General features: G+C 37.1%; 1 protein-coding gene and 1 long non-coding RNA gene across 2 annotated transcripts in view; both read right to left on the bottom strand.

Moving 5' to 3' along the window:
• Window positions 1-5,211: 5,211 nt before the first annotated feature.
• Window positions 5,212-6,993, bottom strand: LOC311081570. Its single transcript, XR_014605918.1, has 4 exons — window positions 6,613-6,993; window positions 6,068-6,155; window positions 5,551-5,595; window positions 5,212-5,362 (listed from the first exon to the last, which is right to left on the bottom strand). It is a non-coding gene; the product is annotated as an uncharacterized lncRNA (long non-coding RNA).
• A 12,589-nt stretch (window positions 6,994-19,582) lies between these two features.
• The window catches only part of LOC311081541 (protein NLRC3-like), a 96,948-nt gene continuing 94,484 nt past the window's right edge, over window positions 19,583-22,046 (bottom strand). Inside the window, exon 9 of the mRNA XM_084112087.1 lies at window positions 19,583-20,708. Coding sequence (XP_083968213.1) covers window positions 20,173-20,708 — 536 coding nt within the window. The 3' untranslated portion in view covers window positions 19,583-20,172. The remainder of the gene's footprint in view (window positions 20,709-22,046) is intronic.

The raw sequence follows: 22,046 nt of genomic DNA on the forward strand, positions 1-22,046 counted from the left end.
TAGACTGCTGCCCCTTTAAGACCGATCACACGGACCGCATTTGAACATGCTACGTTCATTCGAGATATAACCGACTTTGTTTACTATAGGATACTCACCAAGCGTTATTACATAGTTGTGTGTGAATTCGTCCGTACAAGCATAAGACGTGAAAGACAATTTAATTCCGTGTTCACGCGCTGAGACGCTGGTTTGCGGCGCGCGCGCTTCGGATGTTTGCATTCATTAAACTTCTTGACCTGCACACGTCCTGTAATAATGTAGGGAACCACTCGTTATACTTCAGTCAGGTAACAGTTCATGTTTTACTTTACTTACATATACGATTTAGTTTTCATCCAAATAACATGTGCTGAGTGAACGATCAGCAATCAAGAGTGTGCAAAAGGCCATGGTCCTGTTATGTTTATGTTCTTATTATAGTATAGTATAGTTGTTCTTTTGAAGTGTTGCATCTGCTGAGTAGGCGGAGTTTAAATCGGAAGGCTCGCGAGTTCTGTGAGAATGACGCGAGATCTCACACACGCGGCAATAGAGGAAAGGAAGAAGAGATGTGGTGCGCGACGAGTTGTTATTGTGAGCAAATGAGACGAGTTAAGGTGCATCAGAGAGCCATAAAGTTATAGATCGATAATATAGCTGGTGAACAGTTTGGTATTTCATATGTGATGGGCGGCTGATGTTGTGTGATCGCTTCTGAGGTTGTTGGATTTCTGTGGTGAATACTCGCGTGCGTCATTGCAGACTGTAAGTGCTTATCTTACATTTATTTTGTCTAATAATCATTGTTTTATATTCTGTTTAATGCATCAATAAGATATTTATTCAGTTATAAAAGAACAGCTGCTATATTATACCTGTATAACAAGTTTGTGATGTCTCTCATGTTCAATCACGTGAAGTAGCGATAATGACGCAGCATTTATATTGTAAGTTGTAACCAAGGCCGTAACCAGGGTTTGAAAATTAGTGAGGTCCGGGGTGAGGTGCAGGGCCGGATTAAGAATTCAGAGGCCCCCGGGCACAATGTCTTGTAGGCCCCCCCTTAGGCAGGCCAAATGTATAGTTTGTTCAAGGACATTTTAATTTTGCATTAACAGTTTTAGTTTACTGACTTAAAAGGATCTTTGTTGTACTATGCTGGAGTAAAGTTCATAAATGATCGTTCTTTCCCATAGGATTTTGTAAAACTATGATGAGTGGACCTCTGTCCCTCTAGGGGGGTTCGGGGGCATGCTCCCCCGCAAGAAAATTTTGTACATTTTAAGGTTAAATGCATCAATCTGGTGCTCTTTCAGAGCTCAAAATTAAGAGCTTCAACCCATGAACTGTGCACAAAGAAAAAACATTGACTTGTACCTGGACATTGAAGGGGGCTCAAACATATTTTTTAGTTATGATATAGTTTCAGTCTACATTATCACTGGTGTTTTAGTATGCCAAATTAGTATAATAATATAATAATGATTTATATAATTATTCCTATATAAAATCCATATAGCCTAATAAATGAAAATGAATATTTCAAAAGTATATTTTACATTACACTATAGGAAAATTACAATACTTTTGTCCTAATGTCTTCACTTGCAAGAAATAAACCCTTTGATCGCATGAGCAAAGTGCACACTTTTCTTTAAATCACGCAGCACAAACATAATGCCTATATAGGATACTTAATTAAAGTCTTGTGCTGTTTTATAAAGCACAAAACCATATCACGGTTTCGATTTTAGTTCGTTGGCAAAATATAACGCATTATAATATAAATATGACTTACAAATTGACATCAACTACGATGTTGTTGCATCATGCTTGTAGTTTCTTTTGCGCTTTATTTATAATAAAGTGACATAAAGCGCCCTGCCGCATTTGCGCGTGTAATTGAAGAGGACGCGCAACGAGACTGGCGGGACAGGAAAGTACGTTTTTTTAGGTGAGAGACTTTATTTCGTAACAAGTTACAAATAACGTTAGAATAATGATACAGATCTGTATTATGCTATTGTTTTTATAGTGTTGTACATTTCTTACAGATAATCACGATGATCATTGCGTTTGTCTTACCGAATGTGGTATCTTCCTGTCAGCAATTACAATTTGTCTAAGCTGCTTCTTTTTTATTAATGCCACGAAAAACATAAAAAAAAACAAAATAATAATCCGAAATAAGTTCAAAGCTTGTGTTTTGGAAAAGAAAATTAATATATCACTAGCCCTGACATTCAACTTCCCACTTTATTAACGTCCTAAAGTGTCACAATAAATGGGAAAAACGAGTCCAAAAAGACGTATAATAGGTGGATCTGGCAACACGGAGGCTGCACCCGCGCCCTCACTCACAGCACGCTCTCAAGCCCGGGCACTGTTCTAGCTTCTCGCAGCGACATGAATTGCAAACACACATGACGCGGTTTAAACGGCTAATTAATCATTCAGAGAGCTTGAAATTTTATTTTTGAATATAAAAAAATGACCGAGGTCCGGACCTCGGTGACCTCATAGCTGGCTACGGCCATGGTTGTAACAGAAACTAATTGAGTTTGTTTGTTTTATTATAGAACCACACACGTTTATCTACATTTGTCCAGCAAACCCATCACACAAACACACACTGAACATCACAGCACACGAAGCTACAGGCCTCTTTGAGCATCATCATATTAACCCTATCAGGACCAGACGGCATCGCGTCTGAGGAGCGACGTTTCTGCACCCTTCTTCCGTTAAGTGGACTTCCTCTGGAATACTTGGGACTTCTTGAAACTGAGTACACTTACTTATTTCCACCACTTAGTTGCCCTCTCTTAATATAATTGTATCTTTTGAATATAACCACGTTGTTTTTATTGTTTGTTTATTTTACGTAGGCCTACGCTGTTTTATTGTGACATTTACCTTTTTGTTGACATTGTGAGAAAATGTATCAATCAATACAGTGAGTGAATTTGATCTTTGACTCTGGTTTCTTTACTTCTCTACTAGTTACTGGACATTAATTGTGTATTAATACTCTAAGGTGATTTAGAACCGTAATAGCAATCAGTGCATTCTACAGCCTTCAATACAAAGAGCATTCAACATAAGTGCGCTCGCTCTCTCGCTCTCTGTCTCTCTCTCTGTCTCTCTCTCTCGTCAGTTAACGTTAATAATAAGCTAAAGCTACATGCCTCGTTTAATTTCGTTGCCATTGACATCCGACTGAACAAACTTTCCACTGATGTCTCGTCTGTTTAAACTAAGGGATGTGCTCGACCAGCTCGCGCGTCTATGCCTCAGTTCACCTCGACAAAGCACTCGCGGCGGCCAGTTTCGTTTCGCAAAATGTACGTGGTATCGGTGCGTGGTATCAGCGAATTTTTATGAGTACGAGCATGAGTATATGAGGACAGTATCGGCCCGATCCCCGATGCCAGTATCGGTATCGGGCCATCCCTATCAATGGATATATTCAAGTGAATGGTCAACAAGTAATTACAAAAAAGATATATGAATGAATTAAAATAGTCCTCACACTAAAAACAAACATTTTCCTGATCAAACCCAAGTTTAGTAAGCGAACTGTTAACGATAACGAACTTCTACAGTATAGTTGGTGCCCTCTAGTGTTGGAGTTTGGTGGCAGGTATAGGCTATAGGTTTCATGATCAACACACAAAATGTGCCAATAAAAGTGTTTCCGCTTGTCATCTTCTGACAAACGCATCTGATAACTATGTAGTTACAATTTCCAACAACCAGTGTTGATATTTACATACAAAGGGAACGGATGTTATGATTTTAACATGATAAAAAATCAGAGGTTGCATGTATTCTGATTATTCATAATAGGCCGACATGAAATGTATGTTTGTGGCAGATTAAATTATTAATAGCATATATTTTTTATTAATTATAGACATATTTATTAAAAACATATGTTGTTCATTAGTAGGCCTACAGTACTGCTGAACAATATGTTTTTAATAAATATGTGTCTACTAGTACTACTACTAGTACTAATATTGTATATATTTATAATATTAATAATAATAGTAATTGATTAGTTGAATCTGGCTCATTCGTGTGTTTGTAAAGACGATTTAATTTGAGGAATAACAAATACAATTACAACTATTAAAGATTTATTTTGTAACTATTACAATTATAACAATATGTAAATAACCATAAGTTTGTTACAGAAAAGGCGACTGTCTTTTATTTTGAAATTTTGTGTTGAGGTGGTTGACTTCCGGTTTTGAGCTGCGCACTTTTTTTTTTTTTTTTTGAATGCGCGCTCCCAAGCTAGCGCAGTTTATAGCATATAGCAGCTTGTCATTCCAAATATGGTACTTCGACACGGAGACCTGATAAACATTGATTTTCATGCCCATAAGAAATTTTACCATGGTATTTGTACCATGGTAGTACCATGGTACTAGTACCCCGGTATTTTTGACAGTACCATGGTACATGTACCATGGTATATTGATGGCACCATGGTACATAAACCATGGTATTTTTAATAGTACAATGGGATGTGTACCATGGTACATGTACCATGGTATATTGATGGCACCATGGTACATAAACCATGGTATTTTTAATAGTACAATGGGACGTGTACCATGGTATGTACCATGGTATTTGTACCATGTCTACAACTGTCAAATGTACATGAATTTAAATATTTAGCTCAGGCAAATAAAAAGACAGTAAACTAAAAAATGTTTTTCCCATTTTATTTTATTTTTTCCATAGATTTAGCATGATTGTCTTTTTATGATCTTGGCCGCATTTGACAACTTCTGGCGAATGAATCCCTTAATTTCAGCATCCGACTTTTCTGGGAAGACAGATTTAACTTCACCTAAAGAGAGAAAAGAAGGGAAGGAAAGGAAAGGAGAACAGACACGTTACAGATAGATACATAGACATTAAGTACAAATAGGTACATATACATACACAGATATTACAGATACAATGACAAACTATTGAGAGTGAAAGAGTAACAGTAAGGGCAACACATACCCACGCCTGCTTTGCAAAATACCTGGTTACCTTAATTTCTTAAGTCTGTATGGCTCACTCAATGTTTTCTAATGTTGTGAAATGATACAACACTACACAGTGCGGCAGGCATTTGTCACTCTTTACGGACGGTACATTACTGACTGTCACTGAAGAACAAATACTTACTAACAATCTTTTAAACATCTTCAGTGTGGAGTGATGGTCGTGTCTCCCCCTTGCATGATGACCCAAGCCCAGTCACACTGTGAGATGCCATGAATGCAGTGGTGTACAGGCCATGCATCAGATCGTTTGTATATTTGGCTGCTGTGACCTTGTTGCAGCGGTCCCTGATTGCCTGTGGAATATCCTAAGAACATAAATTGGTATCACATTGGGTCATATTACCAAAAGCTTGTTATGAAATAGTCGTGTTGGGGTTCAAAGGGGACAACTAAAATAATTTTGTTATCTTCCTATTTATCTTAGATTTCTATTTGCAGAAGTTCCCTGGTCCCACTTTATAGTATACTTCTGTTATTAGTGAATATAACTTACCAGACAGACAGAACGGTCATCCACAGGCAGCTGTGTTCTGGAAGACTGCATACAGCATTTAAAAAGCACAGAAGAATGTATGTTAGCCTACTCACAAGAAACCAACAAGAAGACAGACAGACAAAACAGTAGGGCTGTAATCAACAAAAGAAAATCTTGGTCGACAGAAGTCCTGAAATTTCTGACAGCGCTGCATCACGTGCACCTGCACAATATCATATCAAATATAAATTTGCATTTGACTTTTTCCCCGTTTACTATTTAAAAAAAATGCTGCCACGCTGTCGATGTCTTTGTTGGCATGATAGAAGAGGACTGATTATAAATTAAACGCTCTGACAATTACATAAATAGTATACAGTGTGTGATTCAAAACATAGCTTACTATCAATTATTGTGCCGAGGTACTTGTATTCTTGTACTATCTCAATAGGTTGGCCATCAATGATAGTGAGGGAAAGAGGGGGGCTCTGTTTCCTAAAATCAATAATTAATTCTTTAGTTTTGGATTTCCTACCAGTATTTCCTACTTCTCCAGCAGCAGCTTTCTTCAGAAATGTTGAAGTCGTGGAGCTTTCCCTCTGTTATGGGTTATTTTGTTGCTGCTGAAATCACAGAACATTTTTTTATCAATATTTGTTTACCACTGAGCTAACGTAGTTTCAACCAATTTTCTCACTAAATGTAAGTGACGTCACCGATTACATACGTTATGTTTAAAGTTACTTTGTGTAAAATAAATTAGCTCACTTCCAAGGAAAACATATACACATAAGAGGTGATTAAAAGCCCAAACTTTCATAAACAAAAGCTCAACCGAGTTAACGTTAACTAAACGTTAGTTTAACGTTACCTCTTCTGAAAACGGTTGAGACGCTAACGGACTTTTTCCGAAGACAAAACCATGTCTATAAAAGTAAATATTCAACAGAAGCGTATCAATTACTGTACAAGTACGAGAAGTGTCAAGAACAGTTGTGTGTATTATTCTTGTGATTTTAGAGACTAATATCACCTGAAAGTAGTGAAAACAACAGCGAGAGAGGGAGTTTTCCTGCTTACCAGTCGCAGTGGTCCAGCGCCGTTTCCATGGCAACTCTGAGCCGCGGCCGTTCCAGTATTTGAAAGCGACATGAAAGTTCAAAGTTCACGCGCACGGCCATTGATTAAACCACGTCAAAATCATGCAGCATTTACAAACATCTAGAATTAGAACATTACTTAAATAAAAATCTCATTAATATTAAATTATGAATTTAAAACTGATTTTGGAGATCTATGACTCGTTCATAGACCAAATGGCCTATGCCCACACTACTGCAGTCACTCACAATAATAATTAAAATAAAATAAAAATATTTGGCTTAGTTATTATTCATTAGTTATTTTTATTTTTGCTAAAGTATAAGCCTAAAGTGTTAATCCTCTTACCCCGGGCTTAAAGTAAAAAGATGTCTGTACCATGCGACCATGCAAAGTACCATGCAATATTTGAGGTACCATGGTTATATCTGAGGTACTAGGGCATGTACCATGGTAAATCTGAGGTACCATACTATGTACCATAGTAACATACTGTACAGTATATACAGTACAGTACAGTACAGTACAGTAGATGTTACTATGGTACATACTAGTATGGTACCATGATAATATCTGAAGTACTATAAAGTATGTACCATGGTTATATCTGAGGTACTATGGTATGTACCATAGTAACATCTACAGTACCATGCAATGTACCATGGTACCATGATAATATCTGAAGTACTATATAGTATGTACCATGGTTATATGTAAGGTACCATGGTACTACCATGGTACTACTATGGTATACCATGGTATGTACTATAGTACATCATGGTAAAATTTCTTATGGGTGCTGGCAGCCCCTCCGAAGAGGCAAAAGGTGTGTTAATGTAAATCAGTTGAGCATTTTGTCTGTAAATATGTTCGTTTTTGCACAAATGTAAGACCTTATGAATGTGAGTAATGTTAGCTGATCAGTTATATCATTTGTATACATTTCAGCTCTTACGTTGGTGATATGGTGAACGGAGTAAAGTTTATAAAGGATTAAACATCATAAAACCATCAGTGAAAGTCTCATCTTTGTTCGGGGGGTATGCTACACAATATATGGCCATGCTTTTGGTGTGTTTTTAATTCATTAGCTACAGTTCTCATAATGTAAAACATCTTTTAGATAAGAACTTATGCTACAATTATAATTTTCTTACATTTCAAGAAATTATAATTTTTAACATATTGATGTAATCCTACATGATGTTCAGTAGCCTACATTTTTATAAAAACAAAAAGATTTAATTTCCACTGCGCAGAAACATAACTGTAATAATTAATCATAAAGTGGTATCATCATCACACTTACTTTGAGTTCGGTAGCAGCCACAGCCGGAGAGAGAATTGGCTGCTGGAGATGCCGTAGTTTCAGCTTTGTACAGCTTATTTGATTTAATATCAGAATTATGCAGCACATCAGAAACTCATTTCTGTATTAACTGAATAACCGTTTATATTCATATTTAATAACATTTCAAATTAATATTGAATAAACAGCATGTTCTGAAACATGAAAGAGATATTGACACTTCTTGCTGGATACACATAGCCATAGGCTACTCAGAACAAGTGCAGCTTTCTCTGATGTAATGGAGAATCAGAAACTCAAAACTTTATTAACAACTTATTAGTAGCTACTCTAAGTGTTAACTGTTAAAATGCAGTTAATAAAATAAAAAATAGTGATTATGGGAGATGCCGTTGCAGAGATTTTTTATCATTTTTAATAAAATTTTTGCCTACAATTAAAGATTTATGACACAAAAATCACACGTAACACAGTTGACAGATAAAGTAACACGGTTGACAGATAAAGTAACACGGTTGACAGGTTGGGTTAGGAGAAAAAGAGAAACCTTTCTTTAAAATAAAACCTTTTTATTTTGACAAGTGACAGCAACAAGTAATTAATGAACTCTCTTGAAACAATGGAGAAAACAAACAAAAACTTTAAACAATGCTGTTAATACTACATTAGTCTCATTCACAAAACTTCCAACTCATCCTACTTATAGTCTATTTCATCCTCCAGTTTCTTCTGTCCATTCGTGTTTCTTCTGATTTCCGACAGTTCACATTTCTGAGGTCTTGGACCGGATGTCTCTGGCGATCTCCACATGATCTCGACGTGAGCTCACAAAAGTTGGAGGAGGAATCATCCTGAGGATGTCATCATGCAAACACCATAGGACATCATCATCCCGTGTTGGTCAGAAAGAGCGGTTGACTCCAGTCCGGTGCATACATTAGACTTCGACATGCGTTTCAGTCAGCTCTTGAATAATGCCAGGATGAATATCGTCATCATGTTTGAGAGAACACCACTTCCCAACGATGTCTGAGTTTAGCCAAGAGATTCCAGGCAGGTCTTCAGTGTTATTCCTCTGTGTGGGTGCTGTTGCCTGAACCTCAAAGGTGAACATTTTGGTGTCATCACATTGACACGCCAGGGTCTGTCTCGCTGAGCAAAGGCAGTTTGGCTGCTCCTGATACTCTCTCCACTATTTTATTCAAGGTTGTGACGTTACCCTGCTCACGGTTGTTCAGTCCAAAGTTGATGATTACGATTTGGACCTCCGGGGTTGCTACTGTCTTAGTTTTGTCTTATTATCATCTGGATTTTTTCATTTTCCAGTTTAGGTAATTTTGAGAGGTTTGATGCTCCCAGGAAGAGGATTGGTGTTTTAGGGGTAAGGGACCAATTCTCGTATTTATTCCGGGAGTGTTCTTGCCTCTCAAAGATACCAAAGGTCCTTGTCTCTAACTTGAGTTTGGGAGTCGGTAGTCCGGCTGGTTCTGCTAGACTGCCTCCAGATCTGGCATTTCTCAGGGGCCATCGTGGTATTGGTGTCGTTTTCTTTTTCTTTTGGGTTTTTACCTCTCGTTTCTCTTGCTCTTGTTGTTCCTTTTTTTTTTTTTTTTCGGGCTAGAGTTCCCTGCTGGTACTAAGTTGTTCGGCTCTACGGTTGGATAAAAGATTCTGATAATATTGTAGTTTTGTGACACATTTTTTAACAGCATTTATAAGTATTGTGTTTTGGTACAAGCCATTGTAAACTAGTTGGCCATTTTTGTCAATTACATATAGCTTGTGTTTGTGGGATGTTGACTGCATTGCATATTACCCTGTGTGTAAATATGTTTCTGGATGTGGTATGGAGGTCCTTATTAAAAGGGTAATTGTGTGTTTTATCCCTGTTGAACTATCTTTGTTATTTTGTCCTCTGGCATATTAATCACCAGTTCATACGATATATAAAAAGCCAAGTAGTACAATTTAAAAATTATTTACTAATTAATACTTTTGTAGATGTGTCCATCATATTACATATCACATATGATTAGTAATACATTCATTTAGATTCAATGGTAACACTGTATATTAAGGTCCATGATCTAACGTTAGTTAACTATGATTAGCAAGAACTAAAAATGAACTGCACTTCTACTGCATTTTCTATTATTTTTGATCAACTAACGTTTACACAGATTAACAAATACAGTAACATATGTATTGCTCATGGTTAGTTCATGTTAGTTGCATCGCACCTGATGAAGACCTGAGGGTCGAAACATTGTGCTTTTAATAAATTTATCTTGAGTAGCATGCAGTGTGTGGACTTCACTTCTCCCTTTTAGTTAATATATTAACTAATGTAAACTAATGAACCTCATTGTAAAGTGTACCGATCCACTTTCATCAATGCATTTCTAGACGGAGACGTTTGGTTTAATATGATGGATATAGTATAATATTCTAATATAATTAACTAAAGTGTGGAATATGAAGTTTTAGGTATAATCTATAGCAAAAATAAAAACCATATTAAATTACGTGTGAATTTAACGTGAGATGTGGGAAACCCCAGCCCAACCAACAGGATGATGGGAAAACGTGTTCGGCATAGACAGAGCACATTAGCAAATAAGGCATCGTGGAGTAAGATCAGAGCAACAGCCTGCACTACACGACATGTCGGATCATTCTCTTGACTGAGTAGCAATTAAATACTCGTATAACAATCACCTGGTCACTGTACAGGACAAGCAGGAGAGAAAATTCAAATAATACAAAGAAAACGTATCTCACCCAATATAGAAATAAATCGAACAAATAAATAAATAAATATCAAAATTAACAATCAACAAAATCACGAATGAACATACACAAATCAAGATCCACACATCAAAAGTGTATATAATACTGGGTGAGATACTTCTTTAATTTTCTCTTTCCTAGCTGCTTGGCCTAACCCAGCTGCAGAGCAACGTTAGTCGCAACGAGTACGTTATGTGTGCTTGTAACCTGTTGTTAAAATATTAAAGCCATCATGATGAAATAAAGGACTTTTGTGTTTTCCACCCAATAATATTCGACTGCCTTGTACAAAATGTCAAGTCTATCACACAACTAGTAAAGTAACCTTTTACTAGCCAAGACGTTAGCAACAGCTGAAAACTATGACTGACTTCGTCACTTACATTTGTCTGTGGGATTTGAAGTGTTGAATGAAGTTCTACGTGGTGGTTGCTGTATCCCAAATCTTCGTGTTGCAGGTCTTGCATACAGCTGTTCGTCTCTTCTTGTCACCATCTTCTTGCACATAGTCCTTGTAGCCGAACTTAACTGTTTTTGGCGTGGCGCCTTCCATGTTCAGTCACTCACTGCTCTTACGTCGTTCGTCAGTGCTCTCTGCTTGCCTGCTGCGTCACGTGATTGTTGCGGTGCGTTCAAATACAGATATTTAATTTAAAAAAACAAGTTATTTCGAGTCATTTACCTCAAGTCCGAGTCAAGTCTCAAGTCATGAATATCAAGTCAAGTCAAGTCTTTTATTAATATTTGTCAAGCAAGTCTCAAGTCCTAAAATTTGCGACTTACTGTAAGTCTGACTCGAGTCAAGTCATATGACTCGAGTCCCCATCTCTGCTTCTGACCGGTACAAATGATCCTAGAAATTTTACATTGGCTTCCGGTTAAGTTCAGAATCAATTTTAAAATTGCAGTTTTTGTATACAAGGCACTATCCGGTGTCACACCAAAATACATATGTGACCTTCTGACTCTGTACCCTCCCCAAAGAACTCTTAGGTCTTAGCTTCTTCTAACTGTCCCACGCTTTTGCTGTAAAACCAAGGGTGGTCGGCCTTCTCTGCTGCGGCACCTAAACTCTGGACCAGTTTGCCCTTCGCTGTGAGGTCTGCTCCGTCATTATCCAGTTTTAAATCAGCTCTTAAAACTTATTTATTCTCTCTGGCTTTTAATTAAGTCGCTTTTGATTGATTTTATATGATCTATTAAATGTTTTGTATCGGGTGTAATGTGTCTATAACTGTATTTTGCCTTGTCTATTTCGATGCTTTTTTTGCACATTGTAGTTCTGTACAGCACTTTGGCACAACTCTGTTGTTTTTAAATGTGCTATAGAAATAATTTGACTTGACTTGAGTGTTTTAGTGAAGCATAAGAAGTGTTATTTTAACATCAGTGGGGTTTAGGGGTTTATTTAACAACAGAAACTGAATAAGCAAATGTAAAAATTCACTGTATGAATTAAATATATACTGATTCTCAGTGTTGTGGTAGTTACTCAAAAAAAGTAAATAGTTACTAGTTACTTCTGTAAATTGTAATGAGATTACTTTACTAGTTACTGCATTTGAAAAGTAACTTCACTACTTATTACTTTACTTTCCCATTTCTTAATTTACCCTGTAGATACGGACAAACATCATAGCCCTATCATCACTTAGCCTGTCCGCATAGTGTTTATAAATGTAGCCTATACAAAATGGCATGTAAAACCATATGAAAGAACAATATCCATGTCTGCACAAAGAAATATGCCTCACTGTAAAATCCACAAACAACTGGATAAAGGACAAATGTCTGCATTGGTAGACACATAATCAGGGCTGGACTGGGACAAAAAAAAAAATCGGCCCTGGCATTTTGGCCATAATAATAATAGCACACTAATAGACAAATATTGTAAAACAAATGCACTGAAAAATAAAGGAAACTTTCATAATTAGTTTTGTACTAATTACTATACTTGAAAGAGATATAAGCACATGATCTTTTATTTTGGCGGAAAACATGGTTTACAAATGCGTCTCATTAAATTTATAGTAAATTACGGTAATGGTCAACTATGCAGATGTGGAAATAATGCGTTACTGGGTAATGGGTTCCTACACTCACGACATGGCTTAAGTGTTTTGAAAGTAACTGTTAGTTCTGCTTACCGCAGGCTCTACACTTTCTCATCTCTGTCCTGATCCTCCTCACTATCCTCATCATCAGCTCCAGTGGCTGATGATGAGGATAGTGAGGAGGATCTGGATAGAGATCATGCAGCTGCAGAAAACATTTTGACACATTTTACAGCGTCTGCTTGAAGGGCCTGTGTCTATTTTTCACGCTATTTCTCTGCACATTCCTTGCGTTTCTTCTCCATCTCTCAGACTATTTTGACAGATACACACTGACACACTGCACGCTCGCTCGAAGCCCAAAGGGGGAGGTGTTTAAAGATGTGATTGGACCAGCCCAGTGTCAATCAGTGTTTCCTGTTCCTATCAGAAAAAAAAAAAACTGATGCAGACTTTTTTAACTAATGCATTACACCGGCAAGCACTTACTTAACCCAGCGCCGCCAGTTAAGCAAAACGAATGGGCCGCCGATGTACGAGTTTTATGGTCCGTTAAGACAAAAAAAAAACAGAAAAAGAAAAAAAGTATGAGATGTCGGCCCGAAAGGCACGTCAGCCCACTGGGAATCTCCCGGTAGTCCCTATAGCGTTCCTATAGTCTAGTAAAGTAGTGTAGTTACCGATATTTTTAGTGTAATGCGTTACTTTATTTCGTTACCCAAAAAAGTAATATCGTTACTGTAATCCTTTACTTTGTAACTCGTTACCCCCAACACTGCTGATTCTTATTAAAGCTACAAAAGTTATTCAGCCAAGAGCAGTGAGTGATTTTCTCTTTGTCTTTTGTTCATGACCCCAGTTATTGTGAGCCGTTGGGATATGCATATAACGATATATACATTTGCGATATTTCGATAATTCCGATATATTGTGCAGCCCCCTAATGAACACAATAATCTGCCAAGGGTCTTTATTCCAACGCATTCTTGAATTACAACCAGAAGTTTGGATAATGCAGTTTCATGTCTGCGGAAGAAGAGAGGTTGGCAGATAAGAGGTTAAGCTGTAGAAAACTTTAGTCAGCTTTAAATAGTTCACTAGCTAGCTGTATTGGCCATAGGTGTTGTGACACAGGATTGTTAAAATTTATTTTAATTCATTTTTTTATTGCAGAAAGCCAGGGGATTGTAAATCTGTGTGTTCCTGTGGACCAGAGGAGGAGTGTGTCGTGTTTTCCCAGGGCTTGGTGATGATAGGCCACTCGAGCTCTGTCGGACGGATGCCCACCATAACATCATCGTCCTGAATTAGCCTAGGTCACACCACGTGACATTAAAGCCTTGAATTGAACAGGTCTGTGGTTTATGTCAGAATCAAGGTAACCAATTCTGTACAGACGCAGCATTATCTATTGTCAGCTTCTTTGATATATTGATGTATAGACTGAAGAACAGCTTCATCCACCAGCTGTCAGGCAGCTGAACTCTCCTCCCTCTTAAAGGTCCCGTTCTTCGTGATCCCATGTTTCAAACTTTAGTTAGTGTGTAATGTTGTTGTTAGAGCATAAATAATATCTGTAAAATGATAAAGCTCAAAGTTCAATGCCAAGCGAGATATTTTATTTAACAGAAGTCGACTACAGCGAACGGCCCGTTTGGACTACATCCCTCTACTTCCTTCTTTAATGACGTCACTAAAACCGTTTTTTGACTAACCTCCGCCCACAGGAATGCTCCCTCAACTCTACCGAAATTCGTTTATGTACTTGCGCACTTCTTATAACTTACTGTGTTTACTCAGCTCTTACGGTGATTTTCTGAAGTAAAACTGACGCTTCATCTTTTGTGTGATGTACAATAAACTTTATTAAACTCATCAGTATATGTTTGATCATCATTCAGACAGCAGACTTGTAGGCTATTAATAAATAATGGATACATACAAGCAGATGACAAATACGTTATAATAACCGTAATTAAACTACTAAACTATACCTGTTTCATCTCTATACAGCACTCTGACTCTGTAGGCATTATTGTCCGACTCGAAATGAACACCGTTACTGAGAGTTTCTGATATTATCATCATTCCGTGAGATGAAATTGTCCTGAGAGACTGAGCGCGAGCTCGTGAAGCTCCGCCCCCTGTGTCGTGCAGCAGCAGCTCATTTGCATTTAAAGGGCACACACTAAAACAGCGCGTTTTTCTGAGCCCCAAAAAATGGCAATTTAAACATGCTGTAAAAAATGATCTGTGGGGTATTTTGAGCTGAAACTTCACATACACACTCTGGGGACATCAGAGATTATTTTACATCTTGTGAAAAGGGCATACAGGGTTCGTACGGGTGCTTGAAATCCTTGAAAGTGCTTAAATTTTGATGTTGTGTTTTCAAGGTTTGAAAAGTGCTTGAATTTTGGATAAAATGCTTGAAAATGCTTGAATTTGTAACTGTATTTCTTTCACAAGAAATATCTTTCTGACGAAATAGTTCTTTATTAAATGGAGAAAAAAATGTAGCCCTTCAGAATCAGATACAGATTGATTTGCATTACGCTGGCCAGAGCAAAAGTAGGCGGAGTTTTCATTTTGATTTCCGCGGTTGTTTGGATGCACCGTTTTTATTGGCCACGCAGCGGCAACAGTTGAACTATTTTAAACTTTGACCGCGGCGTGCACGCGAGCGCGCTGAGCTCCTCCGCTTTGGTCCGAGTCGCACGGCGCAAGCCATTGAAATATATCGGTTTAATTTCATAGCGCAGCGCGGTCCGCGTCCTAAAGGGCCATTATATGGGGTGAGATTTCGGTCACAATTCTGCGCGCGCAAGATCACATTTTGAGCGTGCAAAAGGGCATTTTGCACGCGCGTGAACTGAGTTTTGCGGAGAAATGTTCGTCTCGCAGATAAGAAAATATTGCGAGCGAACGAAAATCAATTTTGCATTTAAAATAAGTATTTGGATGTGCGCGGACGTTCTCTTTCGCGTGTGCAAAGTTTCACTTTCTTGCTCCTTTCATACCAGCCGTGAGCGCTCTCTAAGCGCAGACAGCTCGCTTGCTCAACACAACCCAGTGTTACAATATGCCATAATTCCAGCCAATCAGAGATAAGACTGCTAAATTCTGATTGGCTGGCTTGAAAACCAATCACAAGACTCCCTGCATCACTGCGGAAGAGAACTAGTGCAGTTGAGTTTATTATTTATGAAAAATATTCAAAAACTTCACTGTAATTCACTGTATTGTTGGCAAATTCAGTTCACACATCACTGCTGTCCTGATGGTTATACTACAACACTTATTTTGGGAAAAATATATATTTTAAATTATATATACAATTGTAAATGTATAATTTTTATGATTTTTATGAAAAATATTCAATAACATAACTGTAATTCACTGTATTGTTGCCAAATTCAGTTCACACATCACTGCTGTCCTGATGGTTATACTACAACACTTATTTTGGGGAAAATATATTTTAAGTTGCATATACAATTGTACATTTATGATTTTTTTATGATTTTTATGAAAAATATTCTAATTTACTGTATTGTTGCCAAATTCAGTTCACATATCACTGCTGTCCTGATGGTTATACTACAACACTTATTTAGGCAAAATATATATTTTAAATTGTATATACAATTGTAAATGTAGAATTTTTATGATTTTTATGAAACATATTCAATAACTTCAACTTCAAAAATCATAAATTTACAATTGTATATACAACTTAAAAAAATTTTTTTTCCAAAATAAGTGTTGTAGTATAACCATCAGGACAGCAGTGATGTGTGAACTGAATTTGGCAACAATACAGTGAATTACAGTAAAGTTATTGAATATTTTTCATAAAAATCATAAAAATTATACATTTACAGTACAATTGTATATACAATTTAAAATATATATTTTACCAAAATAAGTGTTGTTATATAACCTTCAGGACAGCAGTGATGTGTGAACTGAATTTGGCAACAATACAGTAAATTACAGTGAAGTTATTGAATATTTTTCATAAAAATCATAAAACTTCTACATATACAATAGTATATACAATTTAAAATCTATATTTTTCCCAAAATAAGCGTTGTTGTATAACCATCAGGACAGCAGTGATGTGTGAACTGAATTTGCCAACAATACAGTGAATTACAGTGAAGTTTTTGAATATTTTTCATAAATAATAATCGTAAAAAATACGCAAAACGATATTTATACAGAATAAGTCTTGTAGTATAACCATCAGGACAGCAGTGATGTGTGAACTGAATTTGCCAACAATACAGTGAATTACAGTGAATTTTTTGAATATTTTTCATAAATAATAAACTCAACTGCACTAGTTCTCTTCCGCAGTCGGTGATGCAGGGAGTCTTGTGATTGGTTTTCAAGCCAGCCAATCAGAATTTAGCAGTCTCATCTCTGATTGGCTGGAATTATGGCATATTGTAACACTGGGTTGTGTTGAGCAAGCGAGCTGTCTGCGCTTAGAGAGCGCTCACGGCTGGTATGAAAGGAGCAAGAAAGTGAAACTTTGCACACGCGAAAGAGAACGTCCGCGCACATCCAAATACTTATTTTAAATGCAAAATTGATTTTCGTTCGCTCGCAATATTTTCTTATCTGCGAGACGAACATTTCTCAGCAAAACTCAGTTCACGCGCGTGCGAAATGCCCTTTTGCACGCTCAAAATGTGATCTTGCGCGCGCAGAATTGTGACCGAAATCTCACCCCATACCATTAGTGACTGAGAGTACTTGGTGTGATAATGTAATGTAAGTATTGCATGTCCGTTATGTCACGTTCATTTGTGGAATATGCAGTGAACATTGCCAAAATTACAGAACTGTAACGTGCAAATTAACCTGCAAACGTTAGCCCAGTGCATAACAACAGTCGTTGATTGCTGAACTGAAATCAGTCAGTGTCATAAGAAGTATACTGTTACTGTAAGGGTTAGGATGGCCCTATGCAATATTTACACTGCTCTATTCCAGTAAACGTATTAGCTAACGTTGTGTCTTGGCCCAAGACATCTTGGCAATGAAATACATTTATCAGGCAGGTGCCTGTGCACTCAGATATTGTTCAAACCTTGTCTATATCAAGAATGTGTCCCAAAACGGGAAGGCCTGTCAAATATTTCTGTTCAAATATTAAGTCTTCATATTTGAAATTAATTCAGTTTTACAGCCTATAAATCACATTATCTGGTAAGCAATATTTGGACATTAATATAATGAAAAGTATATTATTCATATAGCTATATACTTAGTGATACATTTTGAAGAATAAAACTTGTGATTGGCTTAAATATTAGGGCTGCACAATATATCGAAATATTGCAAATGTATATATTACAATATGCATAATTGCATATCGCAACGGCTTGCAATAACTGGGGTCATGAACAAAAGACAAAGAAAATCACTCACTGCTTTTGGCTGAATAGGCTAACTTTTGTAGCTTTAATAAGAATCAGTATATTTAATTCATGCAGTGAAAACTAAGCAGTGTTTATTTTTACATTTGATTAATCAGTTTCTGTTGTTAAATAAACCTAATGTAGGATAACCTGAACCCCTAAACCCCAGTGATGTTAAAATAACACTTCTTATGCTACAGTAAAACACTGATGTTCACTGTCTTGAAGTTGTAGGGATATTTTCTTATCACAAAAAGAATGTGAAACACGTATGTGTAGGTTATATCATTTTAAAGATAATTTAAGTTAATTTGACACACTTTAAGCATTATCGTATCGCATATTGAATATCGCATTATTTAATGAGTTATCGCATATCTAATTTTTCTTCAATATCGTGCAGCCCTCTGCTATTATGAAACATTTGGCTGTTTATCTCTTTTGATGTGATAAAAACACTAAATAATAATTCTAACTATGTATTGGTATGTAATTTACGGTAGTGTAAGGTGCTGGAAAAAGCTTTAAAATGGACCTGGAAAGTGCTTGAAAATGCTTGAATTTGACCTTGGAAAAAGTGTACGAACCCTGGGCATAATATGGGACCTTTAAAAACATCAAAAATCTTACAGACCCCAAACTTTTGAACGGTAGTGTGTGTGTGTGTGTGTGTGTGTGTGTGTGTGTGTGTGTGTGTGTGTGTGTGTGTGTGTGTATTACAAACAGACTTCCAGCATTTATTCTCTTTTATTCCATAGCTGGTGTGTGCAGTTTATTTAGCTTGCTTAAAATAATTGTCTCTTGTTTAGTAAAATGTTTTTGATTGCAGTCTTTTTCTGATGCCAGTGTTTCCTTGGATTTGCTTCTCAGTTCCATGCAATTTTAAGCTTTTCTTGGTTCAGTCCATGTTTTATAGGCAACCTCTATCATGCTAATTCAGATTAGCACAGTTGGTTTTAAATTAATCTGGTTTATTTTAGTTCAGGACTCCATAGTCCAGGTGTAACTAATGCGTACTTAATCTGTTACAGAAAGCCATTTCTTCAGACACGATGAGCTATTCTAGATTAAGGCCTAGTTTTCTATCAACATTATGAGAACGTTCATCAATCACAAATAACGCCATAAAGACGTTCCAAGAACGTTGTTCTAAGAACATTTTTTTCTCAACGTTACAAGAACGTTAATAACGTTGTATGAACGTTCCGAAAACATTATTTTAATATTGTTTTGAACTAACATTTACACAACTTTTAAAGAACGTTAGTGAAAGTTCTGGGAACGTTCCCTGTTAGCTGGGTCTAAACATCTCTGAAAAGAAGAACCTTCTGTCTGTTACATAAAACAACATTCTCTGTTTTATGATTTATTTATTGAATTTTCACAGCAACAGAGACAAACAATCAGAAAAGTAAAATACATAAACAATCACACATCAAAAATAAAACAAAGATAATAATAAACAGATAAAGATCAGTCCAGAACCCCCACTAACAGGTTTAGTACAGTACACACTATATTACAGCAGAAGCGTCTTTAATAACACACACACATAACCCAAAGCAGAGGAATCATGTTTAATAACACACACACACACACACACACACACACACACACACACACACACCCCAAAGCAGAGGAATCATGTTCTGAACAGATGGAGAAGTTGAGATGAATCATCTCTGAATGTGTTAAACTGAGTTTAGAGCTGAAAGTCTAGTTTTGCTCATATCATCCAGACATGTTTCAGTGAGTCTCATTGTGTCTCATATTTCCTCTCTCTTCTCTGTGTGTCATTGTGTGTTTCTCTTTATTTCACTGACAGAAGTTCAGCTGTTATTAATGTGATGAAGAGACAATAAGAGACTCTAGAACATCATCTCACTGTCACTGATTTATCATGAGCTCAAAGCATTATGGGTAGAGTCTCTCATCAGGCTATTCTCACTCATCAACACAGTCTCACTGATGATCCAGCATGAACCATAAACCCAGGATAGAGTGTGTGTGTGAATGTGGTCTGGACTGTGTGTATGAGGCTCAGTGTGTCAGAGACGCTGTAGAAGGACAGAGTTCCTGCACTGTGATCCACACACACTCCTACTCTATACACTCCTGTTCTGATGATGATGGGCTCTACAGGGACTTTAGTCCATATGTTATTGTGCCAGAATGAGTAACTGGAGGAAGAGCAGTGCAAACTCCAGGATTGATCATTATATCCAAACACACACTCTTTACTCTCTCCCTTCCTGCTGATGCTCTTATATGACACTGATAAACACACATATCCACCACTCCACTCAATCTCCCAGTAACAGCGTCCACACACACTCTCTCTACACAACACCTGAGGATAATGATCAAATCTGTCTGGATGATCAGGATACGGCTGGAATGTGGGAGTGCCAGTAATCGCTCTGTTCCCCCCAGACAGTCGGAGGTGTGTATTCATTGTGTTCAGATCCAGAGTGAGGCGATGAGGATCTGATGGAGAGAAAACACACATCAGTGAATTACAGAAACTCTCTATCTCGTAGGGCTGGGTATCGTTCAAAAAATTTCGATACCAATGCCGATACCGATACCTTGATTTCGATACCGGTTCCTGAACGATACTTTTTTCGATACCAATTTTATGAAATCCATTTGAACAAGATTACATAACACATTACCTCAGAAAACTTTGGTTTTATTTTTTCAGTTAGACTCATGCTCCTTTGTCAGTGCACAAAGGAACAAAATATTCCTTATACATATACATAAGGAACAAAATATTTTTTTATAAAGAGCTCATGCTCACCAAAGCTGAATTTGTTTGATCAAAAATACAGCAAAACTTGTAATATTGTGGAATAGTATTACAATTTAAAATCTTATTTGAATATATTTCAAAATGTAATTTATTCCTGTGTTGTCAAAGCTGAATTTTCAAAATCATTACTTCAGTGTCACATGATCCTTCAGAAATATGAAAACCGCTTTGGAAACTATGATACATTTTTTCATGATTCTTTGATGAATAAAACATTCAAAAGTACAGCATTTATTTGAAACAGAAATCTTTTGTAACATTACACGTTTTAAGGTCATTTTTGATCACTTTAATGCATCCTTACTGAAAAAAAAATTCTGACCAACACATTTTTGAACGGCAGTGTACATTCAGTAGGTTATTATTGCAATATAAACACTGTCAGAGTGATCAACAAGGTATCTCTTCATTTACCAGTCGAAGACGGAGCAACTTTCTGCTCTTATGTTTACTCCGTGGCCGTGCACTGTCAAGGGCTTCATCATATCTGTAGTGGTACCGTCTTTGCAGCAATTATTTTACCGCAACTGCATCGCGCCTGGAGAAATGTAGCCACAGTTTTGATCGACTTATCCACATCTTTAGGGTATTGTGAGTGTGTGTGCTCGCGTCTAATTGAGTATGTGCGCGAGTTTGTGTGTGTGTGTGCGTGCTCGCGTCTCATATGAGAATGTGCGTGGACACTTTGTGTGCGCGCGCGCGCGTCTCATATGAGTATGTGCGGAGTTCCGCGCGTCTCGTGTGTGTAGAGTTTGCGTGTATGAAAAATGCGTGTAATTTAGGCGTGTTGTTGTGCATTTCATATGTATTTGTTTGAGCACTGACGTTGACGAGTTAACCCCTTAGGTATCGAAATCTGGTACCGAAAAACACGTCATTTTTCGATACTCGATAGTATCGAGGCAATTCGGTCGGTACCTAAAAAGTATCGAACTCGGTACCCAGCCCTACATACACATTATACGAACTTGTATATTGGCATCCTGATATTGAAAATAAAGCTGATAAAG

This window comes from Abramis brama, assembly GCF_963993115.1.
Source record: "Abramis brama genome assembly, chromosome: 4".
NCBI classification, from domain to species: domain Eukaryota; kingdom Metazoa; phylum Chordata; class Actinopteri; order Cypriniformes; family Leuciscidae; genus Abramis; species Abramis brama.